Genomic DNA, 27,791 nt, shown 5'->3' on the forward strand with positions numbered 1-27,791 from the left:
CTAGTAATTATCATTTTTCTATTACTTAACCAAATAATTCGAGTGATCAATTAAAAACTAAAATTAACTAATTTAATTATTAACAAACACTGCCAAAAACAAATCAGGAAAATAATCGAATAACAACCAAGAAACGAAACAATACACAAGAAAGAATTCATCCATATTTCATCTGTCACTATCAATCTAAATTACGCAATTTCTTAACTTAGCACATTGATCCGTAGAAATATCTAAATTATGGTGATATATCTTTCGAGCACAAGAGCAACTGACTCTAAGTTGATTAATTGAATTTTTTTTCTAATGAAACTCCCTATTATCGCATTAACTCGTGCTATGACTTCTCCTATTAGATTTAGCTTTAATCTGGTATATTTATGTCATCGTATTTATGGGATGGCATGCAACTCCACTCAATTACACAATATTTAATCTTAAACAGAGCCTATTCAAACAACGATTTAAGCACATCGAACATGGATCAATACTCTAGAAATATTAAACCAAGAATTAAGCATACATAATTGATAACAAGAAACTAATTATTTATTATGTAAAATAAGAATTAAACAATAGAATTCACCATAGAGTTCATCTCCCTTAGGTATTTAGAAAATTAGTTCATGCTTAAAAATAGAAACATCCAATAGGCAATATATAGGAAATAAATAAAGAAACTCCTGATAACTTCCTAAGAAATCAATTAAGAATCTTCAATTTTGACAGAAATCTGCTTCAAAGCCAGCTTTAATGGTGTTTTTCAAGTTATTTTCTTGAATATTCCATGACGACTCACTCTTATATTCTTATTTTTGTCACATATACATCTTAGAATGTCCAAAAACCCTAAAAATCATGATTTTCCGTTATTCGGTGCACTCTTGTGAAATCGACACGGCCTACCACATACCTGTATGGGTCACACGACTGTGTGGTCTAGCCATGTGAAATGGTTCAGCCCATGTGTCTCTTGTAGCTTGTTTCGATGCTTCGATTTTTACTTATTTTACTCCCAAGTGCTCTATTAGGCATTAAAACATGAATTTAAAAGATTAAGAGCATAAAATTTACAAGTAACATCAAATAATCACCCAAAAACGCGTTAAAAATAAGGTTAAAATATGTTACTTTTAAAACTTATCAAGTTGAACCCATGAATCAAATCAGTTGAGTTAGACCTATAAACCAACCCCATTAATTACACATATGAACACAATGTCTCAATCCAAACCCATTGAAGTATTATGATATATGATAGAAAAAAGGTTAAGCAAAGTAGCCAAAAAGGTAATGAAGAAGTGGGTGACTTGGAGAATGGGTGGGGGTCCAGGATGATTATTATTACATTGAGTTTGTAAATATATAATAACGAGGTTGAAGTCCAAGAAGTCTTCCTTTGCTTCAAAGATTTGGTTGTTGAAGTGGGAACCTTTTGGTTTGAGCTCAAGTTCATGTTAGTGGATGTAGTTTTCCATTTTTGTCTCGAGAAGTAGTGGATGTAGTTACAACAGGAAAAGGAAACGGTATTGGTATTGGAATTGGAATTGGTTTTTTATTACTCGTGACAGAGACAACCCCACTTTTTAATCCTTCATCTTGTCTTAGTCGTAAAGACACTATTTTTTTTTGCTACTAATCAATGCTTAGTATATACTTTGTTGGGTTTTAGTTAAGGAATGGAACCATGTTTTTCACCAAATGTGAAAATATGATTATTTTTTCTCTCAGAATTTGTGTGTGTGTTGGGAATGGGATAGAGATGTTCATACAATGGGTCGAGCTTAAATATTATATTATTTACTTTATGTTTATTCAAAGTCCAGCTAAACTCGAAATATGGGTTTAAAATATTAACTCATATTTGTAAAAATTTATTCAAGCTCATTTCAAGTCCATTTATTTTTTTAATTATTTATAATATTTTAATTTAATATTTTTTTATTTATTAAAATTTTTTATATAGCCATCTTAATATTATTTTAATGTTTACATTAGGGTAGTATTAATATTTAGTATAGGTTTATTTTTTTAGTGTGTTATAAATTACACAATATAAGGTATTATAAACTTAAAAATGGGTCGAGCTGGGCTCAAGTCTTGAATGTTCAAGCTCGAACCCAACCCATATTTTAAAAGGGCTTAATTTTTTTTCCCAAGCCTATTTTTCGGGCCTAATATTTTTACTCAAACCCTCTCAAATTTTGGGCAAGCCTTCGAGCTTGGGCAGCTAGCTCGACTCGAGAACAAGTCTAGACTAGGTTTAGGTGGGTCGGATTTGACTTCAATTGATATAATTTAGTTTTGGTTAAATTTTGTTGTTAGTCCCTGCACTTTGCAAAATTGTGGATTTAATCCTTGTACTTTAATTTGGTCGTTTTTAGTCCTAGTACTTTTCAAATATTAAAATTCCAATCCTTACCAAACGATAGTTGTTAAATTTATTAAGTTAAGTTCAACTATTTTCTAAATCTAATATGGCAAACATATTATCATATTGTAATACCATGTTAAGTATTTATTTTTGCATATTATTCACTAAAGTTTTAGTTAATGGGCTAGCAATTGGGATTTTAAATTTTGAAAAGGCATAGAGGCTTAAAGTGATCGAATTGGAAAATATAGATTAAATCTACAAATAAATACATAGGGCATTCTACACTAGATTTGATTATGGGCTGAGTAGATCTAAAATTTTTGGTCTACTTTTTGGGTTTGGGTTTGATATGATTAAAAAAATTGGTTTAAGTTTCTGTTCAAATTAAAAATGTTAAAATCGAGTGCGATTTGACCCACCTGTATTAAATTTTTTGGATTATTTTTTATATAAAAATAATTTAAAAATATAATACACCAAATATACTAAAAATATTAAAATAAAAATTTCCCAACAACTTGAAAATACATTATAAAAAATTTTTATACTTAAATAACACTAAAATAGTTGCAACTTAACAAACAAATACATCTAAATTAGTAGCAAAACAACAGTAAAACAATAGTGAATTACAACAACAAAACAACTGATTCAGGTCGCCCAAGACCAAAAAATCCTACCTGAGGCTCAATTTATTTAGAAAATAGATTTTATTTTGTCCAAACTCATTTTTCGAACTTATATTTTTATCCAAACTCTTCCATTTTCCAAATAAACTTTTAAATTTAGATAGATAACCTGACCAATAATAAAGTATAATACACCCCTTTGAAATTAACGCCCAGTTATTACTAATGCAACATATTAGGTATGGCTTTCCCTATCAAATGTGAAACATAATCTGACATTCACACGTTCCCTAACTACCAAGGATTATTATTAGTTTCGTTTCTTATAGGAAAGAAAGAAGCAGCACGAAATGCATGTACAATTGTATTCATTTTTTTAGATTATTTTAAACTTCTAATTTTGGACACGAATTTACATCAATTGTATTTCTGTGTATCTCAAACTTGTATTAATGAGCCATCTTCTCTTGTTGCCAACATAGCTTGTCCTGCTTTAATAAATGTTACCATTTAAAACATTCTAATTGAGTTTTTCAAGTATTAATATCATATTAACCATCTTACTATTAACTTGAACATTAAATGCCGATTCAAATATGTCATGAATTATATTTAAAACATGTGTCTAATCATAATTACGTGTATATATATTACATAAATAACTTGGATCTACGGCGCTAGGAAAAAGATAAATAGCCCTCCTTAATATTTCAATAATACTTTGACGCACCACATACAAACTATCTATATGATAAGTTCATAGCTTCTAAATGTTTCGAACTGTCTTCGCTTTAAATCGGAATTTAATGCTTAAACTCACGACTAGGTTGATGAAAATTTGATGGGCGATAATATTAATAAGGAAAAGTTGTAATGGTGGATACAGTTAAAATTTGATGCAGTGATTGAATATAGAAATAGGTAGGTTAGGTCCTACTCCTATGTCTCTCTGAGCAAAACAAAATGCAGGAATCAACTAGGAATATTATAGTTTTGATTAGGCGTATCTCCAAACTCCATCACTGCAGTGTTATAGATTAGGGAATACAGATGTACAGCTGCCGACTTCACATGGCCAATTTGCTTCCATTTTTAGATTCAAAATTCTCCCTTTGTCTTTTTAAATATTTGTTGTGTATAAGCTTTATTATGGCCACTGCCACTGCCACATTTAAGATTCCATTTTAACTCCGTTTATAGATATGGTGATAAGCATGAACAGCGGTTGTAATATCAAACTTCGTTATACACAATTCACATTTTGCTTTGTCTTTTAAGGGATGCCTCCCACTTTAGTATTAAAATATTTAGACCAAAGTGATTGTGATCAGCTTACCCAAAAATAAAAATACTTAACAGGATTAGGCCCCGACATTTCAGGGATGTGTAATGCATTATTTGTTTGACCAACTTGATATGCCGGTCCTTGTTTATTGACCCCTATCTTTCGATATGGTACGAGAACACATTGGAATGCGAAGCTACCCAGCCTCTCCAGATTCCAGAAGATGGGCAACCCTATTGTTTACATTATCAATCACCTCTCTTATTTAACTCCATAAATATGTTCAACTTGAAACAAACCCAGACTTGTGACACCCACTTTATACCTCATCCCAGCTGGACTGTTAATTCCATTTAATTGAGTTTTTAAAATAATTATATTTATTGCATGGGTCATTCCGATCAAATTTTAATGCATTGTGTTTCTTTTAACCGGCTTAGATCCGAGCTATCTATGCAACATGTATATTCGTGCTTAAAAATTGATCCATAAATTCTAAATATTTTTCATATTAAATTCAAACTGATATTTAACATTAAAGCTAAAATTAAGTTGATGAAAAGAATCTTAGTTATACTTTGAATACTCAATTAAAATATTTTAAAGGTAAAAAACTGCTTTAAAATCTATGCTATTGTTTTGAGACATATGGTGAAATTAACCCTATTATAACTTATCAAGCATAAAGAAGCTGGAGATGCTAGTAGCCTATACTACATGCCAAGTACCAACCAAAGTGCAAAGGAAACAAAAGTCACTATAAGAAAAGCACATAGACCCATAAAATACCCAACCCTATAATCTATTTATTTTTTAATCACGTTTATCTTACACCTTCAAGTTAAATTTTTTTTTTATCAAAAGATAAAAAATATGAATAAAATCTGAAGGTTGAAGAATAAAAATATTTTTTTAAATCAAGTTTAATTTTAATATAAGTACCGCCCCTCTTTAAATTTTTTAAATTTAGTCTTTTCATTTGTCTAATTTAAAAACTAAAGTCCAATTGATAAATATTGTTAATAGACTTTAATTGAATTCAAATATGTAACATTCTAATATTCAAATGCAGTCCAATTAATAACATAAACTAACAATGTTATTAACTGGATTGTAACTTTTTAAAGTAGAGAGATTAAATTGTTTAAGTTAAATAGGATTAAATTGTGAATAATGATGATGTACTAATGGTTAGTGAAAGAAATTTATCTTCAATCAAAATGTATCACTGTATCTTTTATGCTAGAATCCTGTGTGAATTTGACTTCAAAATGAAACGCATTCACCTAAGGGCCAACTTGGTTTTCATTTATTAATATTTAAAGTTTTGGTCTTGATGACCCTATAGATTTTGAAAGCTACTAGTTTGACCATAGGCATTGCTACCTGCCCATTGTCCCAACTCCCAAACAAGGGAACGTTTTCTTCAAAATTTATCTTTTCTTTTTCTACAGATTTATGATAAAAAATTTCAATAATATTGTTTTTGTAATTCATCCTTTCAATAAAATCATTTCGAAAGCATAAATGCATGATGCATACATCAATGGTATCGTTGGGTATAGCTGTTATAATAAATTACTAGGAAGAAATTTTAGGAAGTTGCGTGGGAAAAAGCGTTTGTAATAGAGAACAGCTCATCCCAAACTCCACCTCCAACCCAACCCTTCATCGCTTCAGCCTATAAATTCAGCCTCTCTCGTATTTTTCCTTACCAACAACAATTTCATTCTATCCCATACAGCTTGTTAGCTTTCTCCAAATGACCATGCCTCCTCAAGTGATTCCCGACAAGACCCTTCAAGGTCTCTATGGTTTGGGTAGAGAAAACAATTCTTCTCCTCACCCTAGAAGGTAAACTCACCCATCATCATCTTCCTCGTTAATACTTGCCACATTTCCCTGTCTGTGTAATGCAGTAAACACTAGGTTTTTTTTTGTTAGTTTAATTTGCGTTACAATCTTACAGGTTGGAAGGGAAAGTTGCTATTGTGACGGGAGGAGCAAGAGGGATTGGGGAGGCAACAGTGAGGCTTTTTGCAAGGCACGGTGCTAAGGTAGTGATCGCAGATGTGGAAGACACGCTTGGAACTGCGTTGGCTAATTCTTTGTCTCCTTGTGTCACTTTTGTTCATTGTGATGTTAGCCTGGAAGAAGACATTGAGAATTTAGTAAGCTCAACAGTTTCCCGATATGGGCGGCTTGATATCCTTTTTAACAATGCTGGGGTGCTTGGGAATCAGAGAAAGCATAAAAGCATTGTTGATTTCGACGTGGATGAGTTCGATAATATAATGAGAGTGAACGTGAGGGGAATGGCGCTGGGAATCAAGCATGCTGCACGTGCAATGATTCCCCGAGGTGGTGGGTGCATCATTTCAACAGCCAGTGTTGCTGGAGTGATGGGTGGCCTTGGTCCACATGCTTACACGGCTTCGAAACACGCCATTGTTGGATTGACAAAGAACGCGGCTTGTGAACTAGGGCGGTATGGGATTAGAGTGAACTGCATTTCTCCATTCGGTGTGGCTACACCTATGCTTGTGAATGCATGGAGAAGCCACGACGATGAAGAAGAGGAAACCGGCTTTAACTTTGGGATTCCATGCCAACAAGAAACGGAGAAGACGGAAGAGTTCGTGAGAGGGCTTGCCAATTTGAAAGGTCCAACACTCAGGGCTAAAGACATAGCTGAGGCTGCTTTATATCTTGCTGGCGATGAATCTAAATATGTAAGTGGGCATAATCTTGTAGTGGATGGTGGAGTCACAACATCAAGAAATTGTGTTGGCTTGTAACCCCATTATTAACCCTAATTGTAAATTTTCGATTAAATAAATTTATTTTTCTCCATTTAGATTCCAAGTTCAAAAGTTGGAAAAAGAGACTGATTGTCCTTGGATTTATTTATTAGGATTCAAATTAAGACTTTGACAAGTATGAGCCAAAATAGTCTTATTTGATGATATATCAATCTCACTCGTTTTAGTCTTTGTAAGATTAATGGCATGCGAATCAACCTCCTCTGACCAAGAAGAATCTCTTCAAGTTTCTACCATTTTAGCGGGTGGCTGCTAAAATCAAAATGTTGTTAATAGGTGGAAGAAGCAATAATATATGTAATGTGAGTCCAACACGAAATTACCTCTCTTATACGTATTTATGTCAAGTCAAGGCTACATGATGTTGGGTCAAAAAGATTGCGCGAGATTTGGCCCTTTTTTTTGGTTACTTTCCCTTGTGCCGTTTGGTACAAGCAAATGGAATCAGTAGTTTTGTAACACTTGAATTGACTTCCGACTAATTAATGTCACTTCATTTATTTTGTTATTATGTCTAATTAAGAGTGAGTTTAGATTGGAGATCCGTTTACTTGTAATTAGTGTAAAAATAATGATAGTGATGAGAGCAGATATTGTGGCAATACTGTAGTGTAACACACTGCACCACATCCAAACGTCCGTTTCAGTACCAAATCAAAATGTATATGGTAAACGTGAGTGCGCCTCCACTACTACAAAACAGGGGAAGGGAAGTGCATGCAGCAGCCTTGGCCGTTTTTTTCTTTCTTAATAATGTAATTAGTTATTTAAATAGTGAAAGGTTTTATTTAACTATAAAAATTGGTTAAGGGTTTTTATATTTTATGTTTTAATATTTTTTTACTTTTAACTACAAAAATATAATTATTTTGGTCAAAATATATTTGCTTTAATATTAAAATAAAGAATTTTTATGAGTAAAAATCATAAGGTAATGACTTATTTAATTATAAAAATAGGTTAATGCTTGTTTAAACATAATATAATGAGTCGAAGGGGAATACAAAGAAAATTATAAATAAGGAGGGTTTATACCCTTTTTTTTCAGCAGCCACTCAAAATAAAAATTTGTATATCAAGTCCCTAAATAATTTAGATTATTACATTTTAATTCGGTACCGCCAATTTAATAGGTGATACTAATAAAACTATACGATTTTAATAAATAATCTTATGGGCATATCATTTCAGTTATTAATTTTATTTTTTGTATTATTTAGGTGAAAAAACCAATAGTTGATGAAGTGAATATTTTTTTTTGGACATGTTAGAATTAAGTAATGAGAGAGGTTAATTAAACGTTAAAATATGCTTCATTTTAACCCAAATTAAAACATAAAAAGTAGATGCCAAATACAAGGGAATCAAAACAGTAGTTTAACCAAAAGATTTGGGCGGCTAGAAGGAGGCAGAGCTTGGACTGTAGGCAATTTTTTTCAAAGAAAACGGGGTTTTGATTTGATGGGAAGGGACTTGGCTTGAATCTTTACGTTTTTATCGTGCTTGGCCCAACTCCCTATGATTCTTCCACTTTATCATAACTTTGCAGCTGTCTGTCTCTTGTTTTCTTAAATATTTGACTAAGGAATATAGAGATGTGTGATGGTGTCTTAAAGGGGAAAATTTCACTTTGGAAACCTATCCCCCTATATTTTCTATCTACTTATTAGGCTTTTGCTAGTCTTTGGAGCTGCCAAAGCGTCAAACTTCAAACAGCTAAACCCTAAAATGAGTTGTAAACCCGGATCCTCTTTTTATCTTTTTGCCCAACTTAATAATAAATAATTAAAAATTCTGAGACTGTACATAGAATAATTAGTCTTGCTCCTTAATGTCGTGCTATAGTCCATAGCTCAAGGAACTGTGCATGTCTATATGCTTAATTGTCATTTGTTCCAAGGGAATGATATATATAATTGGAAAGGTAAATATTATTCCTAATGTATGATATGGTTACCTAATCTAGAATTGATATTATTCCATGAGAAGCATTCATTAATTAGACCTGCTACTTGACTATCAGCCTTACGATAATGTGCTGTCACTAACTAAAAGCAAACAGTGGCCCATAAGCACATATCTAGAAAGTAAATGGGAGAGATTTCTAAAATAATTAATCCACAACATATAACATTTACATGCATAAAGCATATATACTATAGTTAGCATTTAGCGAGGTGTATCTTCCTGGAGCCACTCAATCTCGTTAAATAAATTGAAGGACATGTAAGCAAGTAGAAGGCAGTGGGTGGTATACAGCAATCACATGAAATAAAATATCGAGTGTCACAATTCTCGTGGAACTGGGTAGACAGACTGGCTGATTAGAGAGACAATCTCCAGGAATATTTGAGTTCTTTCGGATAGATTATTGGATACTCAAATCCACCAATATATACATTCATGATGGGAATGAGATTCCGTTCTGTCATCTATTTTTCTAATAGAGATATTCAACCAATGCCCAATGTTTAATGCTCATATGCCATTAATATATAGTCAAAATCATGTTTTAAACAATTATTTATGCCGGGAATTCAACCATTACTTTATTTGCTTATAAATATAATATTCTCTTATTTATTCCCAAAACCTATTATTATTTTAACATATAATGTTATTAGGGTAATCAAAATTCGGTTAGATTTGAAAAACTCAAATTTTGAATTAAATAGTTCGAGTTAACTCGAATAAAAAAGTTAAAATTTTCGATTTAACTTGAATATGAATTATACAATTCGAATTACTTTTTTTACTAGTTAAATAATCGGTCCGTGTAGGTTTAAAATTCGGTATAATAGGACTTGACGCAAAATACTTGATTTAAAAGAAATAATTACTATTACTTATGTAATAAGGGGGAACCAAACGTGATGTTAATTCACCTTGGGCATTAATTTTCGATGTTGTATCTATGTAGTGAGTCTGCACATTTTTTTAAATTACTAGTAAAGGCTGGAGGGAAAGGTTGCATTGTGACAGGCGGCGCCAAAGGAATAGGGGAGGGAACAATTAGGCTAGACATGGTGCAACTGTAGTAATTGCAAATGTGGACATAGCCGGAGCTGCGCTTGCTGATTCATTACTTCCTAATTCAGCTATATTTGTTCACTATGATGTTAGCTTGGAAGAAGACATTGCAAACTTGGTGGATGTCACAATTCTATGTTATGGACGGATTGTTATGTTTTTTAACTGTTAGAATTAAGTAACCCGAATCCTTATTTAAATAAAATACAGTTGTAAAATAAAATAAAAGTAAAATCCCTATAGAACTACACTTATTTTATTTTATTTTAGAATAAGGTTTTTTAAACATTATTAAACTCCATCTATTTGATATTCATGATTAGAATAAAGTGTTTCAATCTTACTACACTCCTATTAGAATATGATTTTACAAGCCTATAAATAGACATAATCAACTCCTCTTGTAATTATTTCGAATTCAACATAGTGAATTATCTTCTTCTCTGCCTGTGATTTTTTTCTCGAAAGGGTTTCCACGTAAAAATCTGTGTTTTTTTATTTTAATTTCTCTTTTCTTTGCGATATATTGTCATTACCGACATTCTAATTTCGTTGGCATACGACATCTTTCAGAATTGAAGAGAAATTTAATTTCGTTAAGTCAAAAAGGTACAAATACACAGCTGAAAGTGAGGTTTTGAATATTTCCAAGGGTTCCTTTGTTGTGATGAAAGGGCAGAGAAAGACTGCCAAGTTATATGTCTTGCATGGTTCTACTGTTACTGGTGATGCAACTGTCGCATCATCTTTCTTGTCAGATAACGATATTACTAAACTTTGGCATATGCGTCTGGGGCATATGAGTGAGAATGGCATGACAGAATTGAGTAAAAGAGGATTTCTTGATGGGCAAGGAATTTGCAAGCTTAAGTTCTGTAAGCACTGCATTTTTTGGGAAGCAAAAGAGAGTTCGATTCACTAGAAGAATCCATAACACAAAGAGAACATTAGAGTATATTCATTCTGATCTGTGGGGGCCATCAAGAGTGCTTTTGAGTGGTGGAGCTAATTATAAGCTAACTTTTATTGATGATTTTTTCAGAAAAATTTGGGCGTTCTTCTTGAAGTAGAAAAGCGATGTGTTTTTCGCATTTAAGTCTTGGAAAACTGTGATTGAAAAACAGACGGGAAAACAAATAAAACACGTCCACACATACAATGGCTTAGAGTTCTGTTCTGATGAGTTTAATAAACTGTGCAAGTTAGAAGGGATCGTGAGACACTTGACAGTTTGTCATACTCCACAGCAAAATGGCGTTGTAGAATGAATGAACAGAACGGTCATGGAGAAGGTTTGATGTATGTTGTCAATTGCCAACTTACCAAAGTCATTTTGGGTCGAAGCAGCCTCTATTGCATGTTTTTTAACCAACCGATGCCATTGAGAAAAAGACTCCACAAGAGGTATGGTCTGGTAATCCTGCTGACTATTCTGATTTAAAGATCTTTGAGTCTCCTGCGTATGGTCATGTTGATAATGGAGAATTGGAACCGAGATCCATTAAATGTGTTTTTCTTGATTATAAAGCTGGTGTAAAAGGGTATAAGTTATGGTGTCTTGAAAATAGAAAAGTTGTGATTAGCAGAGATGTTGTTTTTGATGAAACTGCTATGTTATCTAACTTATCTCTTAAAGGCTCTTCCAATAAAGAAAATCAAAAGCATGTGGAACATCAGCTTAATCCAGAATCTACAACATAGTTGACTCCTCCAGCCCATACAAAAATTCAGAATAGAGTTGCTTCTTCACCACAATACTCTATTGTCAAAAACAGAACTAGAAGAGAAATTAAACCTCCAAAGAAATATGCCGAGGTTGATCTAGTTGCTTATTCTTTAAATATGGCTGAAGATATAGATGCAAACCAAAAGCCATCTAATTATTCTGAGGCGGTTAGTTGTGAAGACTCAGAAAAGTAGATATTTGTTATGCAAGAGGAGATGGAATCACTCCACAAAAACAAAATATAAGATCTTGTGAAACTTCCTAAAGGTAAAAAGGTTGTTCGTTGTAAATAGGTGTTTAAAAAGAAAGAAGGGATTCCAAGAGTTGAAGAACCCAGAGTTGTCTTTACTTTAAGAAAAACAGTAATGGTTCTTTTGTGTATCTACTCATTTATGTTGATGACATGTTGATAGCAACGAAAGATAAAGAAGAGATAAGAAAGGTCAAAGCCCAACTAAGTGAAGAATTTGATATGAAAGATTTGGGACCATCAAAGAAAATACTTGGTATAGAGATTCTTAGAGATAAAAAAACAAGTAAATTGTACCTAAGTCAGAATGGGTACATTGAAAAAGTTCTTTGCAGGTTCAATATGCAGAGTGCTAAGCTTGTTAGTACTCCTTTAGTAGCCCATTTCAAACTTTCATCGACTTTGTCTCCACAATTAGATGATGAGATTGAGTACATGTCACATGTTCCATACTCTAGTGCAGTAGGATCTCTCATGTATGCTATGGTTTGTTCACATGTTTCAAACTTACGAGATGCTACTGATGTTTGCTTACAGTTTGGAAGAACTAGAGATTGAGTCATTGAGTATGTTGATGTTGATTTTGCTGGAGACCTTGATAGAAGAAGATCTCTTACAAGTTATGTCTTTACAATCAGAGGTTCTGCAACCAGTTGGAAAGCCACTTTGCAAACTACAGTCGCTTTGTCTACCACTGAAGCTGAGTACATGGTGATTACTGAGGATTGTAAAGAAGCTATTTGGTTTAAGGGACTCTTTAGTGAACTCAATGAAGACCTTCAAATCAATAGAGTATTTTGTGACAGTCAGAGTGTCATCTTCCTTACAAAAGATCAAATGTTTCATGAGAGAACAAAACACATTGATGTTCGGTATCATTTTGCTCGTGATATTATTGCTCGTGGTGATATTATTGTGAGCAAAATTAGTACTCATGAAAATCCTGCAGATATGATGACTAAGTCACTTCCTATAACCAAGTTTGAGCATTGCTTAGACTTTATTAGTGTTCATTGTTAAAGTTAAACCCATAAAGGGTTTTACGGAAGAGGTAGAGAACTTGTTCGTTGAGAGTTCGCGATGAAGAACTTGTTCATTGAAAATTCGTGTCAAGGTGGAGATTATTAAAATTAATTACCCGAATCCTTATTTAAATAAAATAAAGTGGTAAAATAAAATAAAAGTAAAATACCTATAGAACTACACTTCTTTTATTTTATTTTAGAATAAGGTTTTTTAAACCTTATTAAACTCCATCTATTTGATATTGATTAGAATAACTACACTCCTATTAGAATATGATTTCAGAAGTCTATAAATAGACATAATCTACTTCTCTTGTAATTATTTCGAATTCGACATAGTGAATTATCTTCTTCTCTGCCCGTGATTTTTTTCCCGAAAGGGTTTCCACGTAAAAATCTGTGTTCTTTATTTTTATTTCTTTTTTTTGCTATATATTGTCATTACCGATATACTATTTTTACTTTAATAATGACGGGGTGGTAGAGATGATACGAATCACAAGAGCATTGTTGATTTAGACGTGGATGAATTGAAGCGTGTTATATGCAAGTAAACGTGAGAGGTGTGGCACTAGGGATTAAACATGCGGCAAGAGTGATGATTACCCAAGGTGGAGGAGGGTGCATTATTTCCAGGACTAGTGTTGCTCCACATGCTTACACGGCATCCATGCACGCCATTGTTGGGTTGACCACGGCTTGTGAATTAGGGAGGTATGGGATTAGAGTGAATAGCATATCTTCATTGGTATTCCATGAATTAATAGAGCAATGCATGAATTCTGGGAGTCCAGGTTCAGCAGACATGGCAGCTCTATACCTTGCTAGTGGCGAAGCCAAGTATGTGAGTGGTCATAATCTTGTTTTGGATGGAGGGTTTAGCAATTAGCACATCAACTATTTGCCTTGGCATTTAATAATATTTTAATCTCTGGGTGCATTGTCTGTGCCTCGCTGTAACTCCAAAGTCAAAAGTGAGATCTTGCTTGCTTTTGTTTTATTATATATGCATGTGGAAAACACGCCTATAATGTGACTTTTTTTTTTTGCAATTAGTCGACGGTAGATGGACAAATTCCTCCACCTACCTTGCATGCATAAAACACTAGTACTCATTCTTATGCCAAATTCAATATTTACATCATCTACATTATTGATTATTTTCGTTAAAGTAAAAAAACATTGTAAATAATTACCAGTTAACTTTTTATTAGATTAAATTGTTTGATTAAAATATTTCAATAAAATCTTTAAGAATTTGACCCAAAAATACATTATGTATAAATAAAGTCAAAAAAAATTAAATTTTAGCGTTTGGATAGTTAATCCACAACGAAAGTCACGTGCACTTAAAATCTGTAACTTGATTTAGAAATGTTAAATAATTAAAATGATTTTATGCGGAGAATTATGATCTTCATTCTTCAATCAAAGTTAGCCAACCCATATCAAAATTATTAATTGCTCCTTCAACTCCCACACTTACTATCAATATTTTTTCACGTCAAGCCTCATTTCTTTACATGTGAGGGATTTAACAAAAAACTTTACCTCATTTCTTTACATGTGAGGGATTTAACAAAAAACTTTACTTATTAAAGACTTAATTGATATGAGTCCTTAAAAGAATGAAGAATACAAAGGCCACTACACTACAAGGACGGTTGATGAATTAACCAACAAATAATATAGGGATTTGAAAGGTGAAATATGGGGGTGGCTACACTTGAGTCCAAATCTAAACAATTTACTAGTTGGATTGTGCTATTCATAAAAAACCTTGCAAGCATTAGGCATTACCCGGCCCATATAAAGTAGGTATGCCTCATAGCTGAGCCAGAGCTCAGTCTGGCTTTTAATTCTTTATAGAGGTAGAGAGGGAGGGCGTAGCTTCAGCCACAGCGGCTCTGCTTAATTAATTAAGTAATTAAAAGAGCAGTAAATGGATTTGATTTGATGTGTCCACCGCTACTAACGCGTGTCACCTTACATGCCATCGCTTCTGACTCAACATTACTTATTACTCACCAATTTCATATTACCATCCCATTCAATGGAACCTCAAAGTAGAACTTGTTCAAGCAAGGCCCTCATGCGAAGAAGGTCTCGTACAAGAAAGACCGGTCAAGGCGGCGTCATCAACATGGATGAAGCCAGGAGGGAAGTTGCCCATGCCTTGCATCTCCATAGGTCCACTCCCACACCACCATTACCATCTTCTGGTGTAGGTAATCCCTCCTACTACAGCTATGCTAAGTCATGTTGTTGTTACTCTTTGGTGGAGGCTATGCCCCCTCCTGAACCAATATGGTCAACTACTGCACCTTCACTGCCTGCTACACCACCTCCAGACTTGGAAACAGTGCAGATTTTAGAGTGGGGTGAAAATCAGGCTGCTTCTTACGCTTGGTGGTTAGGTTTTCTTAGGGCATTAGATGGTAACAACAACATTATGTCCAAAACAAAGGATCCACCTTTTGTTGATAATGCTGTGAGCCTGAAGGATCATTCTCCACTACTGTTGGGGCAGTATGAAGCTGGGGAATGGGGCCTAACTGATCAAAACGCATGTTTAGATGAATGGCTCATGTTTCCACCTACCCAAGATAGTTTGTGAGATGAAACAAATATATTATATTTCTGATTAAATTAAGTAGCTGATGCTCCCACTTTCATGTTGCTTTTTGCTGCTACATCCCTTCAAATTTCTATCTCGCTCGGATTTTAAATACTGTTACTGTTTTTTAATTTAATTATATATATATATATATACACTATCTTGAAAGAAACGGAGGACATTGAATCGAATAAAAATGTAAGTTTAATAATTGTGATTAATTAAAATCAAATTGAATTCTTTATTTAATATATAATTAATTTTAATTTTTACAATATAAAATAAATATTTTATATTTAAAATAGTAAAATAAGTAAAAATTTCTTGAAAATTATTATATTTTAAAAATATTTGTGAAAGTGACCTCGTCAAATGATATTCAAAAGCTGACAAAATAAAATCTATTTTATTAAAATAAATCTAAAAAATAAAAATAATATAAAAAATCGAAAGTTAAACCGAATCAAAGAAACTAATGTTTAACATAAACTTGGGAAATTTACAAAAAAAGAATACTAAAAACTAAAATAATATAGATTTATTTTTATTTACTCAAATGATAAAAAATATTTAAAAAGATCAAAAATAAAAGATTATAAAAAATAAAAACTTTAAAATTTGTTTTTTAAATTAAAAAAATTAAAATTTCATGTTAAAAGATTCGGTGAGAGGTAAAAGATTGGTTGACTCACTGATTTCTAATCCAACCGGTTTAATTCAGTTTTAAAGGGTATGGACCAATTGATAGAAGAATATTGTAAATGTTTAATATTTAAAAAATTTAAAATCTGGTTGACCTATGAACTAGTATGGATTGATTAATCTCGAGTTAAAAAAAATCATTTGATCTACCAATTGAATCGATTTTTATAATTTTATAATTTATTTGCTTTGAACCGCTCAGGTCAATCATTCTCGAAGCCAATTGGTTAGATCAATTTGAAATTGGTTCAATCGATAAAAATAAAAATAAAAGCACAAACTTCTTTCTACTTTATTTATTTTTCTATCCTTTTTCATTTTTCTACTTTTAATTCCATTAGTTATTACAAACAGCTTTCTCTTTGTCTCTTTCCCTACATTTTCACCTACATCCAAGCTTTCTATCTTTCCCTTTTTCTTTTTTTTTCTCTTTGTGCCTCCATCCAACTAAATATACGATGCTTAGCTACAATAAATTATAGATGAAAGTTTCTTAGTAATAAGACAAAACTATCAAATTCGGTCCTCAACTCTTGGGTTTTGGATTTTTCATACACTTTTTACTGTTTCAAAACAACAGAAATAAGGACCAACCTTAGTAAGCCATTAATTCATTTTCAAATACAAACCATGCTTGAAATCTACTCAGCTTAGAGCAACAAAACCAGTAAGTTCTGATTCATCATCCACTAGACCTAGAATTGCTTGTTCATTTATCTTTTCCATGGGTTGGGGCCTATTAATTAATTAGAGCTTCATGAATCTGGATTGATGAGTGGTAGACCAAGATGCGTGGTCCTCATCTTTATTACTATACAAGAAACTGAAATGAATTTGAACAAGTACTCAATCATTAGTCCAGCTCCATCATAATATATACCTAACATATCCTTCAACCAGACTGCAATTAGATACTACTACCACATATGTCTTTGCAGGCTCCTGGGCCCATCTCTCATTAATGCTACTCATCAGGTTTTTATTCATGCATCTATATCTTGTGGAACTGATTTATAAAGGCATTTGGCATTCATTCGGTTACAACATCAATACCAATACCTTTTTATTATTCTTTTGAAAACACTATTAAGTAAAATAATCAAGGAAAAGAGAGCACCACTAAATTTAGAGCCAATACGTTCTTTTCATACACCTTTGCCTACTGCTCCACTTCTCGATTGATGCCATTAACATCGGACAGAACTCATATTAGGTGGCACAGTATCATAAACTATACAATTTTCTTGGAATAAAGTCTCTTAATCGGTGAGTAACTCTATTAGCACTCCGACGGATCCAGTGAAAGTAAATGTGTTGGAAAGAGGACACAAGCCAGTAATCAAACCAACCTTAGGGCTAAGTAAAGTATTCGATTGTAAAGCAGTAATCACCTCAATGCAGTCAAATTCCACAACTATATTATTGAAACAGCAAGTTTTAAGCCACGAAAGGGCCTCGCGGATACCCAACACTTCGGCGATTGCTGCTTGACATGCTGCCATTAGCTGCCTCGACATCCCTAATGAACACCCCATGCGAATCACGAAGCACAGCCCCATTGCTCGCCCTCAGACCAATGGCGCTCCATGTCGCATCAACGTTACATTTAAGCACTAGCCGAGGGTAGACTCCATGCAACAACAGTGAAACTAGGCTACGACATAACAACGGGTAACAAAAGTTGGTACACCATTTGTGAAGCTGCCCAATTATTGATAAAATGCGCAATAAAGGCAACAATGATCTTCCGTAATTTGAAACGTTAAATTAGGCTCTGTTGAACACTTTATGAGTTTTCTCTCAAACAATTTACGAATCTTTTCTATGTTATTTTATTTTTAGTTTTTAGTATTAATGACTGTTTTTCTTTCATTTCAATCCGTTTGAGACCCAAATAGACAAAATTTTGCCATTGGGAGTCTAATGGTGTATTTGAATTTGTGTAGGGACACATTTATGGCCAAACCATGAGGAAAACTGCAACTAATGTGGGTGTTGTGACACCAACCCTTTATCACCTCAAGGGAGCAAAACTTCAACCAGAAATCAACTTGGAGTAGTCTACCACGGATGTCGCGACACTAAGTGTGCTGTGTCACAACACCGAGCCTGAGGTCTCAACTCCAAGCTTTCGAGGTCGCGGCTCCACTGCTGATGGTTGAAGTGAAGGATCCAGGGCCACTGTTTAGGGTGTTGTGACACCAGATAGCCTGTGTCGCGACATTGAGAACCCCCAAAGCCAAGATTGTACTATTGTCAAGAGTGTTGCGACACTGATGTCTGACGAGGTGAAAAATACTACAAGAGCAATTTTATGTCCACCAACTCAAGTCAATTCATGCACTCCAAAGACACTTTTGTCAAAATATTAGAGTTATAACTTGGTGTCTTAAAGGCACACTTGATGCCAAACATAAAGGAGCCACATTTATCATCTTTTTAGTTTTCCCTTTTTCTTTTCTTTCACCATTTTTAGGTTTTGAGTTCTTTCTTTTCTTACCTTAGTTAATTGGTAGCTGTTAGTTTTTTTAGTTTTACTGTAACTTTAACTTTCTTGCAATTAGAAACAAAAACTCATACTGTTATTTTGATTTCTCTTTAAAAGCATCCAATAGATTTAAACTTTGTGAACTTTCAAAAGTGTAAAAATCTCAACTTTGACTATGCTTTTGTCACTGTTAGAATTAAGTGACACGAATCTTTATTTAAATAAAATACAGTGGTAAAATAAAATAAAAGTAAAATCCATATAGAACTACATGGAAAAACCCAATTTTTAGGCTTTTTGAGCATTCTAAAGTCTATAAATATCAATTAGAAGAGAACTTAAGGGTATAGACAGAAAGATTGAAGAAAAGACTCGAAGAACGCCATCGGAATCATCTCAGAAGCAGATCTCCTTCAAGATTGAAGATCTCCATTTAATTTCTTTAGAAGTTTTATTGAGTTTCTTTATGTATTGTTGTTATCTTAACTTTGAGATGTTTCTATTTAGGATGATGAACTAAATTCCCTAAATACCTAGGGAAGATGAAACCTATGATGAATCTTATTATTTGATTTCTAAGTTACATAATAAATACTTGATTCTTGTTCTCAATTATGTATGCTTTTTTCATATTTTAGTATTTTCAGGATATCAATTCATGTTTAATGTGCTTAATTAGTGGAGAAAAAGTCCTTGTTTAAGAGTAGATCTAGCATAATTAAGTGGAGTTGCATGTAATCCTAGAAATAGGATGACATAAATCTACCGGATTAGAGTCAAATCTAATAGGGGAATCCATAGATCAAGTTAATGCGACAATAGGAGTTTTAATTAGAAAGAGATTTCAATTAATTAACCTAGAGTTAGTTGTTCTTACTCTCGAAAGAGATATATAATTTAGGGATTTCTACGGATCAAGGCATAAGTGAATAAATCATTTAATTCAGATTCATAATAATAAGTGGAGTCCAGGTGGATTCTTTCCTGGGTATTGTCTCTCTCATTGGTACCTTCGATTATTTTCCTATTTTATTCTCTGTTGCGTTTTTAGTTAAATTAGTTTAGTAATTTTAGAATAAAAATAATCACTTCAATTTATAGGCTAAATAATAGAAAAAATGGTAATTACTAGTCCTTTTAGCCCTCGTGGATACAATATTCCTACTCACCATAACTATACTATTGTTCGATAGGTGCGCTTACCTTAGTCGTATTTATAGTTAGTTTAGTGATCATCAGAAGTGCATAAAAATAGATATGTGAAATATGATATTGTGATGAAATGTTTTTTTAAAGTATTATGTGATAGTGAATTTGAATAAATGGTGAAAGTAGAATGATATTGTAACAATTATTGAATTTTTATAATGTTAAGGATTAAATCATAAGATATTCAGAAATGACTGTAAGTATTAAAACTGTTGAAAAGAATTACTCAAGTGAAGTGTTTCATGGAAGAGAATTCATTTAAAGTGTCTAAGTATTGGATATTGAATTTTGTGGCAAAAAAGGACTAAATTGAAAACTATGTGAAAGTTTTACGTGTTATTATTTGATAAGTGAAAATGATGTACAGAGTACGAAACATATGATATATTATGGACCAAGAATTTAGTGAATAAAATCTCGTGATTATTGTAATTAAAATTTACAATTAAACTTTAAATCATGAAAATGAGGACTAAATTGAAGAAGTATAAAAGTGTAGCTAAATTATGAAAATCATGAAATAAATACTAGTATGAATAAAGACTGTGGTTATTCATGAAATTGGAGTGTAAAGGAAATACTATTGAAAATTTTAATGTTTGAATTTATATGTTCATGAAATGTTAAAATAGTAAATTAGAGAAAAAAAAAGTGTGAAAGTGTAATGAAATTGTGAAAATCGTGGAACGAAGTATTTGTGGTTGATGTAAATTTAGTAATATTCAAATGCCCATGTAAACTAGTGTTGATCTTCATGGATATAGTTGACATGCCATAGGAACTCGAACACTCCCGTGTTATTCGTGATATCATACTTCGGTGCCTCCTATTTTGTTAATGCACTTAGGTGCTCGTGTTTCTAGCACTTATGTGGTCCGTGTATTGTAATATGTTCCATGTATCCATATCATTCATACGTGTCTAGCATGGGTTAGTAAGTCGTGCTAAGTATTTTTTATAAAAGTTCTTGTTAAATCGTAAAATTATAAATTAATGAATTAAAATGTTAGTGAAATTTGTAATTATTGAAGAACTTACTGATTATTATGATATATTCATGAATAATAATATTACCATCGTTAATGTTAAATAAATTAAAGCTATGGTAAGATTTGTTTTCATAGGTACTTACTAAGCTATTATAGCTTTATGCGTTATTATTTAACGCATAGGTGAAAGATCAGACTGAAACCTTTGATAGAAGATTGTCATCAACATCTCATCACATCTCCAAGGCTTGAAAGAGAGTATGGAATTAATATTTTGGGTTTTAGATTATGGCATGTACATAGCTTTAATAATGAAGTAAGTAGAGAGTGTTTAGTTGTTTTAATATTCGAGTTAATGGTGTTTTGAATTGAAAATACAATGTATTATATAGTATATAAGTTTTGTTTACTGTGTTGGATTGATGGTGGACAATTTTGATATAATTCGAAAGTTTTTGAAAACAAAATTTTCAAGTCTCCTGTCCTAGTCTCGAGACATACAAAAGTGTCTCAAGACACAAGAACTTCGAAGCTAAAAAGCCACAATATCATGGTCATGTCTCGAGACATACACTCATTTGTCTCGAGATAAGATAACTTCGAAACTAAAGTTTTACAGTAACAAGACACTATCCCGAGACATTCAAGCCCTTGTCTCGAGACATATAGACCTAAAACTGAAAATTTTTAGTTGAGCCAAAAAAGATCCGAAACAAGTTTGAAATGGAATTAAACGTTATTGTTAGCCTAATTAAGTTCTAAAAAGGGTAATGTGACCTTAATAAAGGTCCAAATAAATATAGAAAGGAATGTTAAGTGCTAAATTTAACATTCATTACTCTTGATTAATAATAATTCTTAAATAATATGGCGTATGTGCTACAGTCAACCCTCTCTATAACAGCTTCATTTGTTTGCCTAAATTTTGCCTATTATAGAGAGGTGACTATTCTACACCTATAATAGCATGCTGTTATAGAGAGATAATCGTTATAAGATTGCAACAGAATTCATATTGTGAATTTATATCAATAAAGAAAGTGTGAATTATGTTAAAAGAAGAAGAAGAAGAAAGAAAGAAAGTAGGAACAGGTGCATGCATTATTGCTTTTATGCATATTTTATTTTGCATTCTGTCACATGAGTAATTATAAAGTTCATAAATTTAACAAATTCAATTAATTAATTAATTTATCATGAGATACTAAATTCAAGTAATTAATTTATAAATGTATGATGTTCCAAATTCATAGTAGAATATTTAATTAGAGAAATATCTTTAATTCCACTCATTGAATATTATTTTCATTTAATAAATGATAATTAATAGGCTTGCTTACATGAAATAACTACAATTTCACTTAAAATTTTAGACTATATGTTGTTATAGAGAACTAATTTAATAAACAACATACTTCATAACTATAGATATTACTATTATAGAAGGTTAAAACAAAATATAAAAAATCAGTTCTAGAAACTTGACTATTATAGCGGGTGACTGTTATAGAGAGGGTTGACTGTATCTTTATAGAAGAATTCTAAAAAGTTCAATTTCTTGATTTATCGCTTAATTAATTTAATTCAATTTAAAATGGATAATAATGTGGTATGGTTTTAGTTGGTGTACAAATACACACTTAGATTATTCTAACTTGTGGATGTCATTTAGCCGTAAGTCCCTTATAACCCTAAAATTTGGTACAATTGGTCTGTTTATGGGAATTCGAAATAGTGAACAATCATCTATCCAGAAAAACAATTACAGGCTAACCAATATGCAAAATCCGTAGATGATAGGCACCCCTCGCCTACTGAGATTTGTGAAGTCCCTCAACCTGGATTTAGTTTGTGGATGAGACGAAAGATTTGGAAGAGTAACAATCTATCTCCTACCTGCTACACTATTGTCAATTGGTTGTTTGAGACAGAGAAGGTGCCAATAATACAACAGCTATTCAATCATAGCCATTAATTCATCAACCAAGGTTCCCACTTCCCACTTCCCACTTCAATACTGCACACGAGGGGGAGGTTGGATCCAACTGGTGCTCATAAATTTATGCATGACCACGTACATATTGTCACTGTCTATCTCTAATCTCATTCTAATCTCAGTCAACATTGGTCGTTCAAAATGCAATATTATTGCAGAAGCTTCGTGTCGGTATGGTCTAATCTGACACTAGTTTATGCCACTTTTGATACTTTGGTTAAAAGGTGTAGATGACAAATTCAACATTTTAAGACCCTCAAATTTGATTTTCTATCAATTCATCTGCTGCTTAATTTTTTTTCGTATCAGCTTGAAAATGGGTGTTAAATTACGAAGCAAAGCCATTTACGAACTGTCTGTTAATGGTGAATTATATATATGAAAAGAGCCATCAAAATTAACTGTACATGCACTGCATGCGAGCTGAAGGTGATGGCGTGACTGCCGCCAACCTGGCGCCTTTTCAGCCTATTTTAACTACGAGGATAATGACTGAAAGGGATATCTCATCTCCCTCGCTCTCAAGTCTCAACTACTCTCAGCCCATTTTCATTTCAAAGCTTGGCCAAAAATCACGGTCTAATTACTTGTTGGGAGTCGGGATTTATACTCAATTTTGCAGATGGATATGTAATTAGTAGAGTTAATTAAACAATTGTCACCAGTCCATCATATTTCTAGGAATTAACACACCAATAAAGGAGATGCCAAATACATATATGATATTCAATCAAGACATGTTTTTTCTTTTGCAAATTAATTAAACAATTGTCACCAACCCATCATATTTCTAGGAATTAACACACCAATAAAGGAGATGGCAAATACATATATGATATTCAATCAAGACAGGTTTTTTCTTTTGCAAATTTAGTAATTACCTGAAGAAACCAAACATCAAGGAAGAAAACACATAGAAAAACAGAAGGAATATAAGAGATATTCTCGGTTGCATCCAAAAGACGCCGTCTTTCATTGGGTGCAGCCAAATCCTAATGCAAGACCAACTTAAGCCTCGTCTTAAGGCTAAATTCTAAAATGGAACGTCAACAATTAAGCAAGGTCACAAACTAATTTCTTCCTGCTCTCAATACACTAAAGTTCGAATTTAGCAGATTTATAGCTATCTACGACAGCTACTAACTACAAAATTTGAACCCTGCATCATTTGTTCCCAGGAAGTGAATTAATTTCTTTATTAAGAATGTGTCATTTTATCATTTAGATAGATCGATTGCCATGTCATTCGTAGCAAGGGACCCATTTTTGCTATAAAAAGCCTGCACTTTAGGACTTATTCCATACTCAAAATTTATTTCTAATTCCTTGCTAGCTTTACAATATCCTTTCTTGTAATTCCTAATTTGAGCTTTGCCAGCTCACTCTCTTTTTTGTTTTTCATTTGCAAACCAGATAATGGAATCCAAAAAGAATGAAGCTATGGTCTCAAACCCAGAAATGCAAAATAAGGCAATTGTGGATACACTTTATAAAGCATTGGCTCATGGTGACACCAGCACCGTTGTCAAACTTCTAACAACTGACCTGGAATGGTGGTTCCATGGGCCTCCTCGGTGCCACCATATGATGCGGATGCTCACCGGGGAGTCCAGCCACAGAGAGTTTAGGTTCGAGCCAAGGAGCATCGAGGTGGTTGGTGATTGCGTGATTGCAGAGGGTTGGGAAGGAGCACAAGTGTATTGGGTACATGTATGGACATTGAAAGACGGTTTAATTACCCAATTTAGGGAGTACTTTAATACATGGCTGACTGTGAGGGATGTGAAGCCGCCTCGCTGGGAAATCGGGAGCGACAACCACACTCTGTGGCAGAGCCAGCCTAGGGACTTGGCACGCCGCTCATTGCCTGGCCTTTTGCTAGCCATATAGGAAGCTAGTTATGCATGGCTTGGGAGTGGGACATTGCATGGAAATGGTCAAAATGGAATTGCATTAAGCATATCTATAATATATATGTGAACTGTAAATTATGTAACCATGTTTTGCATGCAAGCAAGCTTTTGTTGGATATGTATCTCATTGGGTTTTAGTTCTAATGTATTCGGGTCTTTGTAGCTCCCTTTCCTTTGATTATAACGATTTACATAATGAATGAAATTGCATCTTCGAAAATAAAAGTAACCATGTTTTGCATATGAGCAAGCTCTCAATTATTGAAAAAGAAGGCACCACTTTGTTATTTATTTTTGCTTAATGGAACTTTTTCAGAAAAATTAAAATAAAAGCTTCTGAAGTTACTTTTTTACTCTCCAAAAAGTTCTTTTGACGTCTAAAACACTTCTAAAAGGGCTTTTGAAGTGAAACCAAAAAACAGATTATAAGGTGCTTCTTAAAGAAGTGCTGCCGTCTGTATGAAACATGCTGGAAAAATAAAATGAAAATAGAGACCAAAGGCTGCCGCCCTCGCCTGGGCCTGGGCAGTAAGAAGTTAAGGTAATTCATAGTCCCTTACCTGGCATTTGGAATTTGTTGATCAGGATATTATGGGATCTTTTATGCTATCGAAAAAAGAAAAACGATGAAGAACACTAAAACTGGATAACTGTTGCTTCTTAGAGATAGATATATAACTAAAACGATTCTAGCATCTCTTTCTAGGCTTTTATTTTTGGAACACATGTTGATTTCCTCTTCCTGCATGTTATAAATTAAAACAGCAGACTCATGCAGACCATGACCGTAGCTGCTACTTGTAATATCTGTGGGGACTAGAGGTGAAAAGTACAAAGTTCAGCAATAAAGATTGCTGGTTCTATATAAAAGTGGAAGCTACACTAGAGAAAAATGTACATAGATTGCATTGATAACCGATCTACTAGTATTTAGCGATATGGGGACTACGAGGCTCATCAGAGTACAAAATGGGAAATGAAAAAAGAAAGTTAATTTTGACAATTGTTTCCTCCCGCCAAGTGTTTGTACATAGTAATTGCATTATTCCTTCACTAAATTACACTACACTACAATAGTAACCGTATTAGCCTTCTCTAATTTGGGAAAAGACTCCACGATAGTTTTTCAAGAGTCTATTTGTGTCAGACTAAAATTTTAATCCCGTTAGTAAGTATCAGAATATTTGAAGATACGGTTGAGATAACGAAAGGAGGAGATAAAGTAGCAGATCAAGAAATTTTGTGTTAGTTTTGAAAAGTCAAGTGACCAATATTGAGGAATTCATGGATGATGTGAAGGAAACACTCAAGGTAATAAAAGGACACACCGCTAAGTTAGAGTCAATGAGAGAGCAACTCAGGGATTATGTGATGGAGACTCTTAGTTTCAATTGGGATGCAATGAGAGAGACTCTCAATGTGATCAGACCGAGAAGCTGACTAAGAAAAATTATGCTCTCAAGAAAAATTGAGGTCATGATATAAAAAATTTAAGAAGAAAACTGAGAATGCTGCCTTGGATGGTCGTGGCTTTGAAGAAGAAAACTGAGGTCATGATGTCAAAATTTTAAGAGCTTCAGAGAGAGCTCGTTGTATGCAGAGTTCAGAGTGAATGAGGTCCGCAAGAGATGTAGACAATTTTCTCTAGGAACGGAACAGTACTTCTGTGCAATGGGGATAATACTTCTGTTTGATGGGGATCAAAGATGATGCTACTAAGATAAATTGTTGTAGTTTATTTTACTAATGTCGCTATCTTATGGACATCGTACGTCCACAAATGAGAACGAGGTGAGACTGCGATCGGAACTTAGAGGATTTCCAAAAGCAATTCAAAAAGCAATTTTATCGTCAATATGTCAAGGAGGAGACTCAGGCTAATTTGCATTAGCTTACGCAATAATATACTGTTTAGGAGTATATCAAAGTCTTTAGTGAATTGGTATTTCAAAGATCTTATTTAAGTAAAATAGAAGCATACTATTGATTTAAGCATGAGTTATATTTGTGGGCAAAATAAGAATTGCGCTGACAAAGCATCACTGAACTTACTGTAGTCATGACCGAGAAGCATCAAAGTCATTCTAAATTTAGGTTTGAGCCGAGGAGCATCAAGGTCATAGATGATTGCAGAGGGTTGGGAACGAGCACGAGTGTATTGGATACATTTATTGACTTTAAAAGACGATTTAATATGAATATAAATGTTCCCGAAGCAAAGCCTATAGGTGTTACAAGCAAAAACACAAAAGAAACAGAGAACAAACAGATAAGCGACACTAATGTCGTCCAAAAAGGCATACAAAAGCCATCTCTAAACAGGTGCATACTAAAATTTCCTCTGTTCAGATCTTTTTACAAAAGAAAATATTTTCTCTAATGGTTTACTTTGTTGGCTGGAATAATTAGCTCTATCATTAAGTATATAGGATCCTCTGATTCAATGTCGATTTATGAGTTACTTTCATACTCCTTCGCAGGACTGACAATGGAATATACTTCTGCTATTGTTGCAGCAGCTACCACAAATGAAGAGGCAGATCCCATCCTCAGGCATTTGGAACCATTCCGAAGGTAACTCTACCAGGACTTCTGATAATTCTACTGCATTTCCATTTGAAACCAATTTTATCACCCAAATGGTGGCGAATCAGAATATTGAAAGTTATGAATGGATACAATATTACTGCTGCTGCTCTCTTAATACCCCTTCATCAGATTTGGTTTGGTGCA

General features: G+C 33.3%; 2 protein-coding genes and 1 pseudogene across 2 annotated transcripts; all 3 read left to right on the forward strand.

The window, feature by feature from the left end:
* Positions 1–5,629: 5,629 nt before the first annotated feature.
* LOC107938933 (short-chain dehydrogenase reductase 2a) lies at positions 5,630–7,144 on the forward strand. The gene is made up of 2 exons (XM_016872199.2): positions 5,630–6,145; positions 6,261–7,144. The coding sequence occupies exons 1-2, from the start codon at positions 6,054–6,056 to the stop codon at positions 7,087–7,089; spliced, it is 921 nt and encodes a 306-aa protein (XP_016727688.2). The 5' UTR covers positions 5,630–6,053; the 3' UTR covers positions 7,090–7,144.
* Positions 7,145–10,016: 2,872 nt separating this feature from the next.
* LOC107938939 (short-chain dehydrogenase reductase 2a-like) lies at positions 10,017–14,061 on the forward strand (annotated as a pseudogene).
* A 10,175-nt stretch (positions 14,062–24,236) lies between these two features.
* LOC107938937 (senescence associated gene 20) lies at positions 24,237–25,283 on the forward strand. Its single transcript, XM_016872205.2, has one exon. It carries the CDS (start codon positions 24,562–24,564, stop codon positions 25,033–25,035), a length of 474 nt encoding a protein of 157 aa, XP_016727694.2. The 5' UTR covers positions 24,237–24,561; the 3' UTR covers positions 25,036–25,283.
* The last annotated feature ends 2,508 nt before the right edge of the window (positions 25,284–27,791 follow it).

Source organism: Gossypium hirsutum, chromosome D01, assembly GCF_007990345.1.
Source record: "Gossypium hirsutum isolate 1008001.06 chromosome D01, Gossypium_hirsutum_v2.1, whole genome shotgun sequence".
NCBI classification, from domain to species: Eukaryota; Viridiplantae; Streptophyta; class Magnoliopsida; order Malvales; family Malvaceae; genus Gossypium; species Gossypium hirsutum.